The sequence below is a fragment of the Paramisgurnus dabryanus genome, chromosome 4 (genome assembly GCF_030506205.2).
Source record: "Paramisgurnus dabryanus chromosome 4, PD_genome_1.1, whole genome shotgun sequence".
NCBI lineage: Eukaryota > Metazoa > Chordata > Actinopteri > Cypriniformes > Cobitidae > Paramisgurnus > Paramisgurnus dabryanus.
Genome location: NC_133340.1, coordinates 8740619 through 8756488, shown reverse-complemented (window position 1 = coordinate 8756488; position 15870 = coordinate 8740619). Strand labels below are relative to the sequence as shown.

The 15870-nt window shown below is 39.6% G+C and overlaps 1 protein-coding gene across 2 annotated transcripts in view; it reads right to left on the bottom strand.

The window, feature by feature from the left end:
* znf654 (zinc finger protein 654) overlaps nucleotides 1–15483 on the bottom strand; it is an 80648-nt gene extending 65165 nt beyond the window's left edge. For both annotated transcript variants that reach the window (XM_065295785.2, XM_065295786.2), the window contains exons 1-3: nucleotides 15309–15483; nucleotides 14405–14550; nucleotides 12566–12647 (exon numbers count right to left, since the gene is read on the bottom strand). In XM_065295785.2, the coding sequence (XP_065151857.1) occupies nucleotides 12566–12647; nucleotides 14405–14550; nucleotides 15309–15434 (354 nt within the window). In that variant the 5' untranslated portion in view covers nucleotides 15435–15483. The remainder of the gene's footprint in view (nucleotides 1–12565; nucleotides 12648–14404; nucleotides 14551–15308) is intronic.
* Between the last annotated feature and the right edge of the window lie 387 nt (nucleotides 15484–15870).

Sequence of the window (15870 nt, the reverse complement as noted above, 5' to 3'; positions counted from 1 at the left end):
CTAACAAAGCAATAGTGAAACACAGTAACTTAAAGTAAAATGTCTTACTTGCCGTGTCATTTTCTTCAGATCCAATATTAGTGGTGCTTTTAATCACAGTCTCTCTGCAAATCCAGGATCGATTTGCTTCTTTACAAATGAATCCGCACAGTACACAAGGTAATCAAACACTCCCCACGCGAGCTGGAACTTCTTATAAAACAACCTTTATCCACGCATTCCTAATGTTATTTTCCGAGCCTCCGAATTAAAGTTTTCAGCTTCTGTGTTGTTCCCACGCGGTTCTTCCACAACCCAAGACTTCGTTACCATGGTTACTCTATCATAACAGATCACCGCGTCAAAATAAAAGTCTCTCAGAAAAAAGGTTTTTAAAAGTCATTTTGGTTACATTTGGCAATCTTTAAAGACATGTTTACTGATTGTTGAGACACACGTGTCACGCGAAGCTGTGGGCGGGGCTACAAAAGTGGTCGTTGTGTTTGGCTATGGGGAGGTGCTTCAATTCTACTTTGACATCATATTTCTCCGAATTCCACACTTGGTTGTAAAACTGGCTTGGTGCCAAGAACTGTTATATTTCAGTAGCACGGACGTTTTCAGTTCTGAAACTTGCAGGATGTTCATTTAACTATGATGACCTCTTATTTAACAAAGTATCAAGTTAAAATTGAGTATTTGATTCCCCGCTCCTTTAAACATTACAAACACGCGTATCCAGAACACGTGCTCTTCTCCAACGCCCAAATGCATGAAACAGACACTCCCATCTCTGGAATAGCCTGCATAATCTTAATTCCGTCCGAATCGGTACATAAAATCACAGACGTCCTGGGGGACACGTTGAAACTCAAACGTTGTTTGGAAAACTAATCCCGTCCGAATAGTGCTAATGTCAGTAATCATTACAGACAATGTCAATAATTATTACAATGTCAGTAATCATTCCGGACAATGTCAGAAAAGATTACGGTGACTTTTACCTTCTGTAAAAAGGTCCGGAGAAATTAATTCAGGTAATACTAATCCAGTGCGAATAGACCAGCCGTAAATATACACATACATTGCGTCATTTCATGTTACCCCCAATTTCCACCGACTGCAGAAAGGCTGGGGATCCGCTGCGGAATGGCGGCGGAGTCAATCGGTTTCCATTCAAGTCAATGTGTGTATTACCACTAGGGATGGGTATTGTTTGGGTTTTTTCAAAACCGGTGCCAAATCCATACTTTTAAAACTGTTCCGGTGCCTAAACGGTGCCTAAAGCGGTCCTTTGAAAAAAGGGTCACAAAAAGATGGTAGATGGAAGTACAGCAAAAAACACAATGAAAATTCTTCTCCGTTTGTCATAATTTGTTTATTAATGATTTGCCTAAAGCACCATCATCTTTTAAGACCTGCATTCTTGATTTCTTCTTTGAGATTTTTGATTTGTGAATTAAATAAAATCTTCTCAACACTCCAATTTGAGCTCCGAAAAATGTTATATGATTGGTTGTTAATAATCTGTTCAATGATTGGTTAAAGCCTACACGGTTGCCCCTCACAAAAAGATAAAGGGCAAGTTCTAATCGAAAGTGATCCTCCCTATGTCCTATTCCCTTCAAAGATCAGATCTCTTGAACTCTAGAGAAAGTTGCGCAATTGTGTCTCATAGTGTTGCTAATTAAACACACTTGGCAAATAGAGCAATAAAATACAGCGTCTTTTTCTCTTTATTTGGATCGACTGTTCAGGCGACATCCTCTTCGTGAAGTGCCCTTCAATGGCACAAAACGGCATTTGGAATTCACCCCAAATATTTTCTTTTCGGCTTGTGAAACCATTCACGTTTTGACGCTTTCTGCTTGTCTCCAATGAACTTGACACTCGTGACTGCCGCGGCCCATCTCAGGCCAATATCAGCCGAAAGTAATAAAAACATTAGTGAGGTAATACGTTTTAGCAAATTCTCTGAAGAAATGTTACAATATTAGCAAAATAAGTTGCCGTCAGATCAATTGCAGCATTCACGCGCTCCTCTGAGGATCTCATTTTCCAAATTGTTCTTTAAAGTCAGAATATAAAAATAACCTGGACATAACTTATGTTTTTACAAAATTTGTTCGTTTTGTATTATTAGGGATGTGCAGATGAGGATTTTTTCACATTTTAAACTTATTAAACACAGCGCATATTTTAAATGAAAATTTATTTGGCAAAGTTCAAAAGTTGGCTACATTTAATCTTTAACATTAGATTATTTAATATTTACATTTATTAATAAACTATTTTTTTTAATGTTTGTTCATTAATACTCTTGACGAAAAACTCAACTCCAATAAAATAGTAGCTCCAATTACAAACTTGCTTATATTGCTTGTTTATTAATAAAACGAATTCAACGGATGGTATCTGCGTTAAAACACAAATAAATGTAAAATTTAATTGACATAATTTTTCATTACTACGAATGCTTATTTGTTCATTTTTTTTTATTAAAACAGAACAACAATAAATTAGTAAAATGACTTGCTTATATTAAACAAAACATTTAACAAAAACGAATAGACGGAAAACATTTTACCGGCCCTATAACATAAATAAATCTAAGATCCTTAGATTTTTCAAAACACATGATTGGTTTACATTTTTTTATCAATATAAAGCTACAATAATGTAAAATATGAACAAACTCACCTAAGTTAAGCGAAGAAATCAAACTTGAATCCTATGTATTATATCAAACCTTTCCGACTTTCACATTCACATGAATTTAGTAAGTCAGGAAATTATTTACACCATATGAGTGTACTATAATTTAACTAGCGATTGTGCTGTGCTTGTGTGATTATGCTTTTTGCGCTACAGAGAGCAAAATACTTCAGTCAACTGTTCATGCATTAAAGAGGCACCGAAATGAGGCACCGAAATCTGTGTTCTGATTCGGTCCGGTAGGAACGCCCATATAGGTTCCGGTGCCATAATGGCACCGCGTTTCGGTACCCAACCCTAACTAGAACGTGCTGATGTTGGAGTTTCGGTCGAAAGTGTCGTAGCGCTAGGATAACCGCCCACATCTCGAGGTGGTTGATATGTAGCTGAGACAATTGGTTGTTCCACGTACCGAAGGCGGGTTCGCAGTGCGCGCCCCAACCCGTCGCAGATGCATCCGTTGTCACCACTTTCCTCCTGCTCACGGAGCTGAGCTCTGTGCCCAAGAGGAAAAGGTGAGGGGATGTCCATATCGAAAACGCTTTTACGCAGCTCTACGTGATTTTGATTAATAAGCAAAGGGCAGAACTTTGTATTGGTATGCTGTCCCATCGAACGCAAATCTTAAAGGGGACAGAGAATGAAAAAACATTTTTACCTTGTCTTTGTTGAATAATGGTAGTCTACCCACATTCATAAACATACAAAAAGTGCTAAACATGCTAAACATCTCAGTCTCATAGAAATTCCTCTTTTAGAAATGTCAGCCAGAAAACAGCCCAATCTGAAAAACTGATGCTTATGACATCACAGGCATCTAACTGCCCCTCCACTTTAAAATAATTGGCTACATTTTTGAGTGGCAGCAAAGTCAGCCAATCAGTAATAAGATTGCAAGTTAAGCCAGTAGGGGGAGCCAAATAGGTGCAAAACCACTTGTTTAAAATCCCCCACCCTTATAGAGCTATCTGAGAGAGGTTTTTAGGAAGCTTCTAAGGCATAACAGACCCAAACAAAAAAAATTTTGTCTACATGTCACATCACAGAACAAGGATAAATACTCCGTTCAATCATTCTATATCACCTTTAAAAACGACCTGTGACGAGCTGCTATCCACTGATATGAACAAATCACTCGGTTGAATTAATGCTATGATTCGTCTGGCTGTAAGCATTTTGAATGGCCGTTTGACAAGAGCATGTTTTAAAACGCGTAGATCCAATATCGGTCTGAGGCCGCCATCTTTTTTGGAATGAGAAAATAACGACTGTAAAAGCCTGATTCGCTTTGATCCGCAGAGACCGTCTCTATCGCATCTTAGTAATAAAGAACGCGAGGAGAGGACGGAGAGGACGTGGGAGATGGCGCTCTGAGCTTGGGTAGAGTGAGGGGCGCGCCAGGACTTAGTGAGCTCCTGCTGAACCTCCGAGAAGAACGGCGCCAGCCGCTGGCGGGATGGTTGAAGACGCCCGGGCTGCAGGCACCACTCATCCAGATGACTGAGTTGAGGCTCTGTCGGCAGCGACCACTGAATGTTGAGCTCCGCTGTAGCTTGAGTCAGGATGCGGACAAGCTCAGAGTCGTGTTGACGCGACTCAGTGGGTTCTTCAGCGGCGGCAGCGTGGGTGTCGTCATCTGAAGCGCCCAATTCTCTAACTCCTCAGAGGATGACATCATCTCCACGGTGTCACAGGACCCAAAGGAAACCATGCCGCTAGCACTCGTTAGGGGGCGTTGGTCCTCATGGACAAAGGTGACAGGACGACGGCGGGGAGACGGAGCACGGGGAATGAACCAGCGTGGACTCGGTCTTGGGGCACCTCTCAACTTCACGGCTCTGCTGCTGTTTAGGTGAGAAAGCACAGGAAGCCTTCCTCTTGAAGGTATCGAGGCAGGAGCGCAGCACCGCGATGGGAAGGAGCTCGCAGTGGGTGCAGCCCGCCTCTGTGAGCAGGGCCTCAGCGTGGGCAGGACCCAACCAGAGGACGCACTCGTTGTGGAGGTCCTTCACAGGCAAAGGGGCTCGGCATTAGCCACAGTGCCGAAGCGGCATTATCTAAACGCGCTTCAGCTCTTTTAGAATGAAATTCGCTCTTTTATCCTCAACCGGAAAGCGGCAGGGGAACACGCTGGTGTGTAGTAGTCCGCTGCAGTGCTCAGATTGACGGCGAGCAAGGGCTGCTTCTTCGGAGCAGCGAGGAGGTTCGCGCTGAAGGAGAAAAATACAGCATAGGCACCTATCATGTGGGCGCTCGAGACACGAGATATTCTCCATTTATAAAACTTTATTTGATGTGGTTTGTATATGACGTTTTATTTTATTGACAATTATCAAGAGCACGTTATTTCAGAACGCATTTAATCCGCTTCACTCGGATGTCAGGTGGATTCCCTTCACTGAGAGTGAACTTTCCGTTTTTATTTGACTAAAACTGGATGCTCTCCCCATGGTAAAATCATTGTACTTTTTTGTAAGTGCACAATTATAAATGACGCTCATTTACAAATCAGAAGTAATGTTAGCGCATCTTGCGGTCAAGTGAACGTTATGAAACGGAGCCCGCGCGACCGTCGACTTCAAAGGATTAAGCTAATGCATTATTTCATTATTTGCACATCCACCCTGACCAGTTTACCTTAGCGGGTCAGACGTCTTGACTCTCCGTTGAAAAAGATGTTCAGAAACTGCAGGTGGAGGAAGGAGATCACGGTGGATTTTGTGATTCCATCGATAGCAGACTCTTGTTACTGATTGGCCATACGACTTGTCAATCATCCCCACTTTCTATGTGGTGGATGAGCCCAGTGCTATGATTGGACATATTTTTCTTTTTTCTGTTGCTTCTTTTGAGTACTTTGCGCGGCAAAGGGCGTCATCAGGTTTTTGCGTAGTTTAGAGTGACAAATCGTACCACCGTACTTTGAGGTCAAAATGAGTACCTGCTACGCAAAATGCGTACAGGTTGGCAGGTCTGCATTTTCCTCGTATGTGTCATGTTGTTTGCACATGTGATATCAGGAAGCAAGGTAATGTGCACGTGATGACGAGAGGAGACACGCTGCGCAATCGAGTTACCCCTCCCACTTCTGAATGTTTTACTGAGATTTCTAATCCCGTTCATATATACAATTAATATTACAGATGTCCTATGGTGAAATTACATCACGCCAGGCATCTACCCCTGTAAAACTAATCCCGTCCGAATAGGGCTTTATATAACTACAGGTGAAGGCAGCATCTTTCAAGTTTGTGATAAACATTGCATCTACTTTGACGTAGGATGTCATATGACGATGTAGTATTGGTGTCCCATTTCTCAGGGGAATATTTTTAACCCTTTCCAGTCTGTTTAAAGGAGCAAGGGGAGGGGTTAAGGGATCGGCCTATGGGGTATAAAATAAAATTGGGCCTAAGTTTAGTCTCCTGCGTTGCTCCCCTCGAACTTGACCATGTGCCGCAATGTTGGTCAAAAGAGGGAGAGGTTGAGAGCATATTCCGCAGTACACATCATGCAAATTTATAACATTTATTTTTAATATAGTCTTTTGTCAATGTGTTAATTTATAAACTAAAGTTATTATTCTAAAAAAAAACACTTTCTGGTTGGGGCGCAACTGCTCTAACAACTTCAACCAAGGCAGAAGGGTCTTATCTAGTGAAACAATCATCATGTTCGCAAAAAAAAAAAAAAAAACTCTTAAACCAGAACTACTTCTCATCTTGCGCTAGCCATGTGATATGAAAGTGTGACCTTACATGTAACTAGTAAAAACAAAACATTTAATTTGAACGTGCAAACAGCAGCGACAGATCAACAACAGAACCAGGATTCATACATTATCAGATATTCATGCAACATTACCTTATTAAAAAGCATGCGATCAGTCCAGAGGATTAATTTCCAAAAAGGGCAGATTGTCTCTGTTTCATCTACCACAGTGGTCATTTTCTGTAGTTCAAACAACTCTGAATTGTAGTTAAAAACGGCACGGCACTAGGGTTGCCGCGGTGACAGAATTTTCCCACCAGTTAATCGGCGCGTCACAAACCCGGTGATACCGGTTTCACAGGGTGGGAGGGGCTTATAAATGTGCATGCAGACGTGGACATTTTACTTTCACTTTTGTATTACGCAACTGTTTAAATGCAGTGCTTGCGTACGCTGCTTTAAATCAAGTATGAATTTGTGGGCAATGCGAGTGCAACAGCTGGTTTAATTAAGTGCTTGAGTCAATGTGCGCAGGTAATTCTCACAGAACCCGCCAGTCCCAAGGAAGTTGAAGAGTGATTTAACTCAAACTGCATCAAAAGTCGTTGTTTACTTACTTCCATCATTGTTGGTGTTCTCAAATTATACACAAGTTGCCGTTTCTTCTTTGTTTGTGGGTTAACTTGCTAAGCTTCTTCTTCTTTGACGTTCGCTGCCTACAAGCGGTCTGCGCGTGTGTTTGCACGTCGACGCGGACGACGACGCAAAAGTATAAATGAAAACCGACGCGGAACCTACGCCGTCGGGGCTATGCCGGAGGACAACTATAACGAGCCCTTAAAGGAATAGTCTACTCATTTTTAATATTAAAATATGTTATTACCTTAACTAAGAAGAGTTGATACATCCCTCTATCATCTTAGTGTGTGCACGTAAGCGCTGGAGCGCGCTGCGACACTTCGATAGCATTTAGCTTAGCCCCATTCATTCAATGGTACCACTCAGAGATAAAGTTAGAAGTGACCAAACACATCAACGTTTTTCCTATTTAAGACGAGTAGTTATACGAGCAAGTTTGGTGGTACAAAATAAAACGTAGCGCTTTTCTAAGCGGATTTATCAGAGAAACTATATTGTATGGCGGAACAACACTTTTGGGAATACTTCAACTCGCCTGAAAAATCCGCTCCCCTTCTCCCTCTCATAATGGGAGAGGGAGAGTGTTACTGCGCCGAGTCGAAGTACTCCCAAAAGTGCTGTTCCGCCATACAATATAGTTCCTCTTTTAAATCCGCTCAGAAAAGCGCTACGTTTTATTTTGTACCACCAAACTTGCTCGTATAACTACTCGTCTTAAATAGGAAAAACTTTGATGTGTTTGGTCACGTCTAACTTTATCTCTGAGTGGTACCATTGAATGAATAGGGCTAAGCTAAATGCTATCGAAGTGTCGCAACGCGCCCCAGCGCTTACGTGCACGCACTAAGATGATAGAGGGATGTATCAACTCTTCTTAGTTAAGGTAATAACATATTTTAATATTGAAAATGAGTAGACTATTCCTTTAAGGAGTCAGCTGACAATGGCTTAACTTAAAACAATCCTTTATATGTCGCTCACAAGTACGATTTAATTTTAGCTGCTGTACTATTCTACTTTTGTTGTCTTCTGTTGTTCTACTTCAATGAATGTAAAGCTGCTTTGAAACAATTAAACAATTGTAAAAAACGCTACATAAATAAAATTGAATCGAAGAGCAGTTGAGAGAATCGGATGTTCGTGGCTACCTTTATGAGCCAGATTACAGCGAAGAGCTGAGGCAGATGGAGGAACAGAAAGCAGAGAAGCCCAGGGAGGAGGCCACAGCCTCTGCTGCGTAGAAGAGCCCGGGGAGGACCCAGCAGCCTCGGCCTCTGCTGCATAGAGAAGCCTGGACTGGCGCGAGCTTGGACGGACTAGTACAGGGCTCAACATAAAGGACTGCCTGGTGGCCCGGGGCAAGCGTTAGAGATGTTCGAGCCAGTAAAAAGTATTGTCACTTGCCCGATCGGGGTTGTGCTTCACCCTCAGTCACCAAAATACATTTTCTGCATGAACACTTAAAATGAATTGCATTAAATAGTTTGCCACCGTTTGCCACTGAACCTGCATTAACGACGACAGTGGGGTTTCCGGCCTTAGTCAAACGGGTCGTCAGGTTTCATTTTCTCTTAAAGATCGGAAGGAGACCCTTATTTACCATATATACCTTCGCATTGGGCCCCATATTTGCTAAATCCTCAACTGTGGATAATATAATTATGCCGCAATAGTTAGTCTGTCTGGAACTAAGCTGAGTTAAACCACATCACTGTGTGACACTTCAATACATATTAACGGCCGCTACGCTAATAAGATTTTGTTTTTCTCTCCCTGTCTCGTCCTCGACCCCGAGACAAACAGACCCAGTCCCGGTAGATGTGGAAGTCGGCACACCTCTGATCTACTGGCCGTCCTTCAACGTGATGCCCAGCTGATGCCTGACCAACGATCACCGGCAGAACCCGCTTAATCTCCGTTAAATCTCCTTATCCGTTCTCCCGAGGGTTTTTACTTATTTTTCCTCGGATAAACGCCCGGGGGGGGGGTTCTCCTAGGGGTTTTTTCACCCCCGGGAGGCAGCCTTTTTGGGCTTTACTTAGCTTCCTCTACTAGACGTTACTTTAGTAATACGTTCACTTACAATATTGAGTCATAGCCGCAGCAAATTTAACTGCTTATGCTATCATGTATTTTGTTTTGCTATCTGTCGTTTTTCTGTGCTTTTCACTGCTTCTATTTATGTAAAGCGGCTTTGAAACAATTGACTTTTGTGAAAAGCGCTATATAAATAAAATTGAATTGAAAATTTTTTGTCAATGTATATCAGGGCTTAACATTAACTTTTTGAGGAACTTGTCCTTTGGACAAGTAAATATATGTTTCACTTGTCCGGGTAAATATTTATAATACAATAATTTTTTGATTGTAAAACATACAATTGCTACAATACTTTAATTTTAATTCAAATGAATTGAGATTAACATACAATTTATGGTCATAATTCAAACTCATGTTTTTTTACAACTATTTAATCAAATAAAACTTTTGAAATTTACTTTAAAACCAGAATGTATATCTCCCATTGCTGAAAAAATTATAGAGACCAGAAAATCATGTGAATTTTGTAGGCCACTGAAATTAATTTTACTTAGATTCATTTGGATGCTTCTTGCTACGCTTTCTGAAAAAGGATGCTATATCTGCTGCCTTTCTCTTACATTTCAATGATTGTCTTACATTAAAACACTAAAAGCAAAACATTAAAACATTACCATGTTTTAAAAAAAACTTATTAGGGTAAATGTATCTAGATTATCTGTTATATAAAAATCAATCTTAATCCTAGCATTTACGCTGTAATGTTTGTGTGGGATTTTGAATGTACAGTGATGAGTCTCTGTCAGATTCAAATCGGCAGGCGCGCTGAAAGAGCGGAGATTCTGGTTATAAAATTCTTCAACAAGATTTCAAGCCCATTATGTGTTTTTACCAAACTTTAGAAGATAAAAAATATTAACTAAAACAGGCTTTTTTGACACACAGTGATGAAAACGTGGTTGAAGTGGCTGTCATTTATATTCACATCGGAGCCTGAAGAAACATCACTCTCCACTCCTGTCTTTTTTTTGCCTAATTTTAATGACTTTCAGTTGCAGCTGCCGTCCCGCCCCTCCGTGTTCGGTGATCAGGTTTTATGCGCGCACAGCTTTTTTAGTAATAATAACAGTACAGTGTAAACGTGTGTGTGTGTGTGTGTGTGTGTATCGGCGCGCTGTGCTCTCTGTTCAATATTCTGCTCGGTGATTGCGCTGCGCATTCTGCTTTGTCGTTAACGGCACATACCGTTAAGTAACATGCCATTTAATTTTGTTTGAAATTTCACTTTTCCAGTCGGGCAACTAATTTTCTCTTACACTTGTCCTAAAAAAACCACTTGTCCCGGACAAGCCTTAATGTCGAGCCCTGTATATTATTTAACATCTTGCAGGGTTCTTGCAGGTTTTAGCAAGTTAAATCTAAGACCTTTTAAGACCATTTTGGGTAAAATTTAAGACCAACACGACACATTACTAGAAGCATTCGAATGATCTCAGAAATTCTCAAAACGTTCTATTTTTATGGATTCAGTTATAGAAACATATAAAATAAACACTCTATTAAAACAAATACTCAAAATACACAGAAATACATTATGCTTAACCCTATTAGACCACGAGTGTTTGCGACAACAAATTCTATCCATAGCCCTTTAGAAAGAGACTGACAATGGAAGTCCAAAAAGCTCGGCCGTCAGGTGATTCATGGAGACTTCAGTTAGTTCCAGGAAGCTCATAGTGAGCCATTGAAATACATTGAGTTAGAGGCAAAGAGCTGTGATTTTTCTTACTTAATAGTCAAGAAATGCATTGATTTACAATATTTATATATCACACTAATATGTGCATATAATATGTTTTTATAAAATTCTATCAACAATGTTTTGACAAATAAAATCCACTAATAAGAGTTTATCACTTAAACTAAGGCCTAGTCCTGGGTTAAGCTAATCCCTGTCCAGGAAACCACCCCATAATGTTTATGCATGTTTATCTGCATTAAGAAAACGAAATTGACCATTAAAAGGCTGTTCGTGGTTTATTATGTGTTGCTAACGTTATCCACAAAGACCGTTTCTCAATCCGAAGGCTATAGCCGGAGGTCGCATTTCTAGGTCTTATTTCAGAATATTAACATTAAAAATACTTTTTAACATTAAAAAAAACTTTAAAATATTGATTATTATTTTTACTTAATCGTAAATTGTTGTAATATGCTTATTATGACTTGCGAATGTAATGCTCAGTTAACTTAAATAAACCAGGCTTGATAATGTATGCAGCAGCCTTCCTATTCAACCTCCGGAAGATACAGCCATTAGATTAAGAAACGCTCTGATTCTACCGCTATTCAATTAACCGTAACTCCTGAAGCATTTGCGCTATGAAAAAGTTTGAATTGTTCCTAAAAGAAGACAATTGCGCTTTTTGGCAATATATGGTTTATTACAGTACTTTCTTGCTTTCCGTCCGCCAATCGCTGCTGTTTGTTGAGAGCTGAAGGGGAAGCGTGTTAGGTTCGAGTGCATTGCAGTAGAGAGCAATATTAAAGTCAAAGAAGTAAACACGCTTTGAGCATTGAGGTAAACAAAATCCTCCAAAGTGAAAACTGTGTAACACTAAAGTTGACTCGCTGTTGGTGGCTTGTGACTCGACGGCCCGACTGTTTAAGTTGTTTTTCAATAAAGTTGATTTTTTCCCGCTTCTGGGTCCTCTTATGTTTCAGAACCTGGCTAATACTCAGATAAACCACGGGCTAGTTGGTTAAATTAACCCAGAAAATATTTTTGCTTACACAAAACTAAGTTTAAGGTTTGTTTCTTGCCCAGCCCACAGTCAGACAACAACACCTGTAATATAGCTAATGGCATGATTTGCGTGGATTATGACAAAGTGCGGACGCCGGTTTCTTTTTTAGAGACCCACCCATCTTTCTGCCTCCGCCACTGATTAGCTCTTCAGCGTTTTACAATACTATTTTATTTTCTGCGGACAACGCTTTTTGGGAATGAACGGAGGTAAGAAATTTAAGACTTGGGTAAATTCAATTTATAAAAATCTGGGCGTTTTAAGACTTTTTAAGGTCTTAAATTTAACATTCTGAATTTTAGACTTTTTAAGACCCCGCGGGAACCCCGATCTTGGGATAAACGGACATCTGACTATAAAGTGAGTGTTTCTATTTTCCTTCTTATAGTAACGTGGCTTGTATGTACACAATAGCATACAGCTGAGCAAGTGGTGTTCTGGATTAGTTGTGGGGGCTTGCAGAGCTGTGCATTGTGAGAGTTGTACTTTTCCATACAAAAGCTCCCTAAAGTCACGTTCTATCTTTTCTTGGTCAAATAGGCACAAAATTCTAAATTTCGACTACAAATATTACCCACTTTCAATTAAGATTAATGTTTCTACAGATGAAATGTCCCTTTAAGTCTGGAGCCCTGAGTAACCCAATAATATTAGAATTCAGGAAAAACAATTACCTGAAATGAGTCTAGAATGTCTTTTAAAGGATGCTCAATAAATTCATCTCTTCCAAAGAACAACAGTAGTTCAAAGACACTCCTGCAAATAAACAAAAATGAAGTTAGTGCTTTTATTCGGTACATTTTATCTTTGCAACAAGTTGTAATGGTGCTTCAAGTGAAGTAGACCTACACTGCATTTCAGACCATTCAAAATAAGCTGCAAAATTTTGTGCCATTTACATTGGACTTGACATAAAGCTGGCAGGAGCTCTTTGTTGTCAAAAGGTTGGAATTTTAATCCCAGCAAACCCAATGCCTTCTCTCCAAAACCATTTCCTTGAAATACACCCCAGCGAAACCAATGTATTCAAAACCAACCACATTAATGGCAGATAAGGCTCTTAGGCCATGTTTACATTAGAGCATTTGCGTTTTAAAACGGCATTTTAAAATGAAAACGATCCTCGTTTATACTGGCATTTTAAAAAGAATCTTCATCCACACTATGCACAACCATAAACGCATGAAACATGACCAATCACATAACTGGGCATGCGCATAAAAGTGTAAAATAACTTATTACTCTAATAATAGCTTACCTTTGCGCGTTTACGCAGCTTAGGGGTGTGCGATATTGACAAAAAGTCATACATGGGTCCTTTGCTGGCAACTATAACAGACACTATTTTTTAACCTATAAAAATGTGTTTGGGAAAGTCTTATACTGTTCTATCTCCCCCCTACAACATATTTATATGATTAATTTTGATTTTATAACTAAACAGAAAGGTCTTTATGATTTAAAAAGAAAGCATTCAAGTGAACAGTAGCGAACTTGAAGCAAAAATAAATTTCAGCAAATTCAAACTTCAATCAAACATAGTAAGAGGTGAAGTATTGCTTTAGCCTTCCAGAAATGCTTATTGCATTACTTTTTAAAAGTGTGCGAGGTCCGTGCACGTCCTCCGCTAGCAACACAGAAATAGCTATGCGCAAGCGCCTAAACGAGCATTATATTAATGACGTTGAGTTTATTGTTTTTATAAATTTATATTCACAAAACTTATCAACAAAACATCGATTAAAATTAAGAGACATATTATCTGAAACGAAATTCATTTTAAAGTAGCAAACAAAACTTACATTAAACTGGAAAATAATGTCTGACCCATTACAATTCTCTCTTCATATTGGCCTTTGCAACGCCTATATGGTGTTTAAAATTACAGTCTATCTTTCGTAAGCTAACTAAATTTAAACAAAACAAACGCATTAAACCCAACAATACTCAAACATTCATATAAAACAGACATTATCTACAAGGATACATGTTAAAACAATCCGATATAGCGTTTATAATAGCTGGTTGGTAGATGTTTACTATTTTTTGGCAAAACCTCCGTTGCAAACCAACATTTACATGAATAAAATAATTTTTACTTTGAAAATGATGCGCTGTCACGTTAACATCAGCTGTTCATTTACATAAGACTCCGTCTACGTTCATTTACACTCAGAGCAACGTCTGAGTTCTCAAACTAAAACAGGGTCTTCAGCGTTTGCGAACGAATCCGTTTATGAGGGTCGAAAACATGATGCAGTGTAGATGAAAGGCGTAAACGTAGCAAAAGTAACGCGTTTTAAAGGATAAACGCATTAATGTAAACATAGCCTTAGATGACCTGAGACATAATCAAACCTCTAACTCTTTTGCCACGTACAGAGCTGTCACAGACAAGGTTTAATTTATCAGGAGCCCTGTTTTAGGGATACCTGCCAATTGATGGACTTTTCAAAAAAAATGCTTACCGCCTCCTTTAAGACACAAGGGTTACTTTGAAAGTTCATACTCACAGGGCCAGGCTACTCAGCGTGTATCGCACATGCTCACATTCTGGTGGGAAAAATGCTGCACCCTGAACAAAAGAGCACAGTGCATTCCGCAACAACTGAAGCTGGGGAAGAGGCACCTGCCATCGTCCTGTTTGCTCCAAAACCAACTAAAAATAATAATAAGAGAGAGATAAAAGCAAAATTAGGGACAGATAGAAGAGATAAAATAAACAGAACTTCACTCTAAAAGAGACGAGTGTGTCAAAATATTTAAGCCCCTAATTATAGCTATCATTGAATGACAGGAACCCTAACACAATCAATTTAGACATTAACAACTTAACTTTTGTGAAACGAATCAAAGTTTATTTTTATCCAAGGATGGATTCATTATCAGCATTATTATATGAACAAAAATGAGCATCAGCTTAGACTTTAAACAGAGATTCAACTCATTTGCAGACTGGTCATTAAGAAATCAAACACTGACAACACTGTATGCTGCATTGACTAACTTAACACAATATTTAGCACACACATATACATTATTACAACGAGCTCTCAGACTTGATGTTTATTATGAAATCTTAAAAACGTGAAATATTAGTAAGTATACAGAAACTAAACTTTCGCAGACTGCTTGTTTTGGAATGTTTCTTTGGAAAGCTAACCGTTAGCCGATTAGCAGGCTAATGGAGCTATTTCCAAGTGGGAGCTCTTGTAACGGTTACTTAACCAAAAATGCAGTTTTGCCTTTTGGAGATATGTTCTAACAGTATTTTGAAAATACTCATGATTACAGTGATTTAAGGGAACGTGATGTTTAGCTGTTTACTGGGGGAGGGGAATCTGCTAACTCTGCCTAGCATCTCATTTTGTTTTCTGCAACATCTCACAACAGTTTTAGTCCGCGCAGTCACCTTACCTTACAAAATCTTTCACAGTAGGTCTTGCTCTGGAGTCCGCGTTCATCCCTTGCGCTACTATTTAACAAACAATCCAATTCTTTCTTAAACGTGTCTAACTCCAATTCACTATCTTCTTCCGCCATACCGCTTGTCTAACTCAGCGCGTACAACCGACCTCAAATGCGAGAAAACTAAGAGCCGCCCATGCAAACTGTGATTGGCTGATTTTGTTGTAAATTATTCCCTGAGAACAAGAAATCTGTTTTGTGATTGGATCTTGGTCCACTCAATCAAACAGTCCTACGTTCCCTCATTCCGAACATTTGATAGGCATGCTGTGTCCCATTTCAAGGGCTGCAACCTTATGAGCATTCGACCTTAAAAGGTGAGCACTCGGTCTTTCAAGGTGGAAGCCTCAGAAGTTCGCGAAGAGAACTGAAATGAGACGGTCTAACCTTCGGAGGATCCATAATTAGCGTCACCTGCTGCACGCGCCCGCCTGCACGTTTCTGACTTATTAAAATAAATATGACATCAGAAAAAATATTAATTTATTTTAGAAATATGGCACGTTGATGT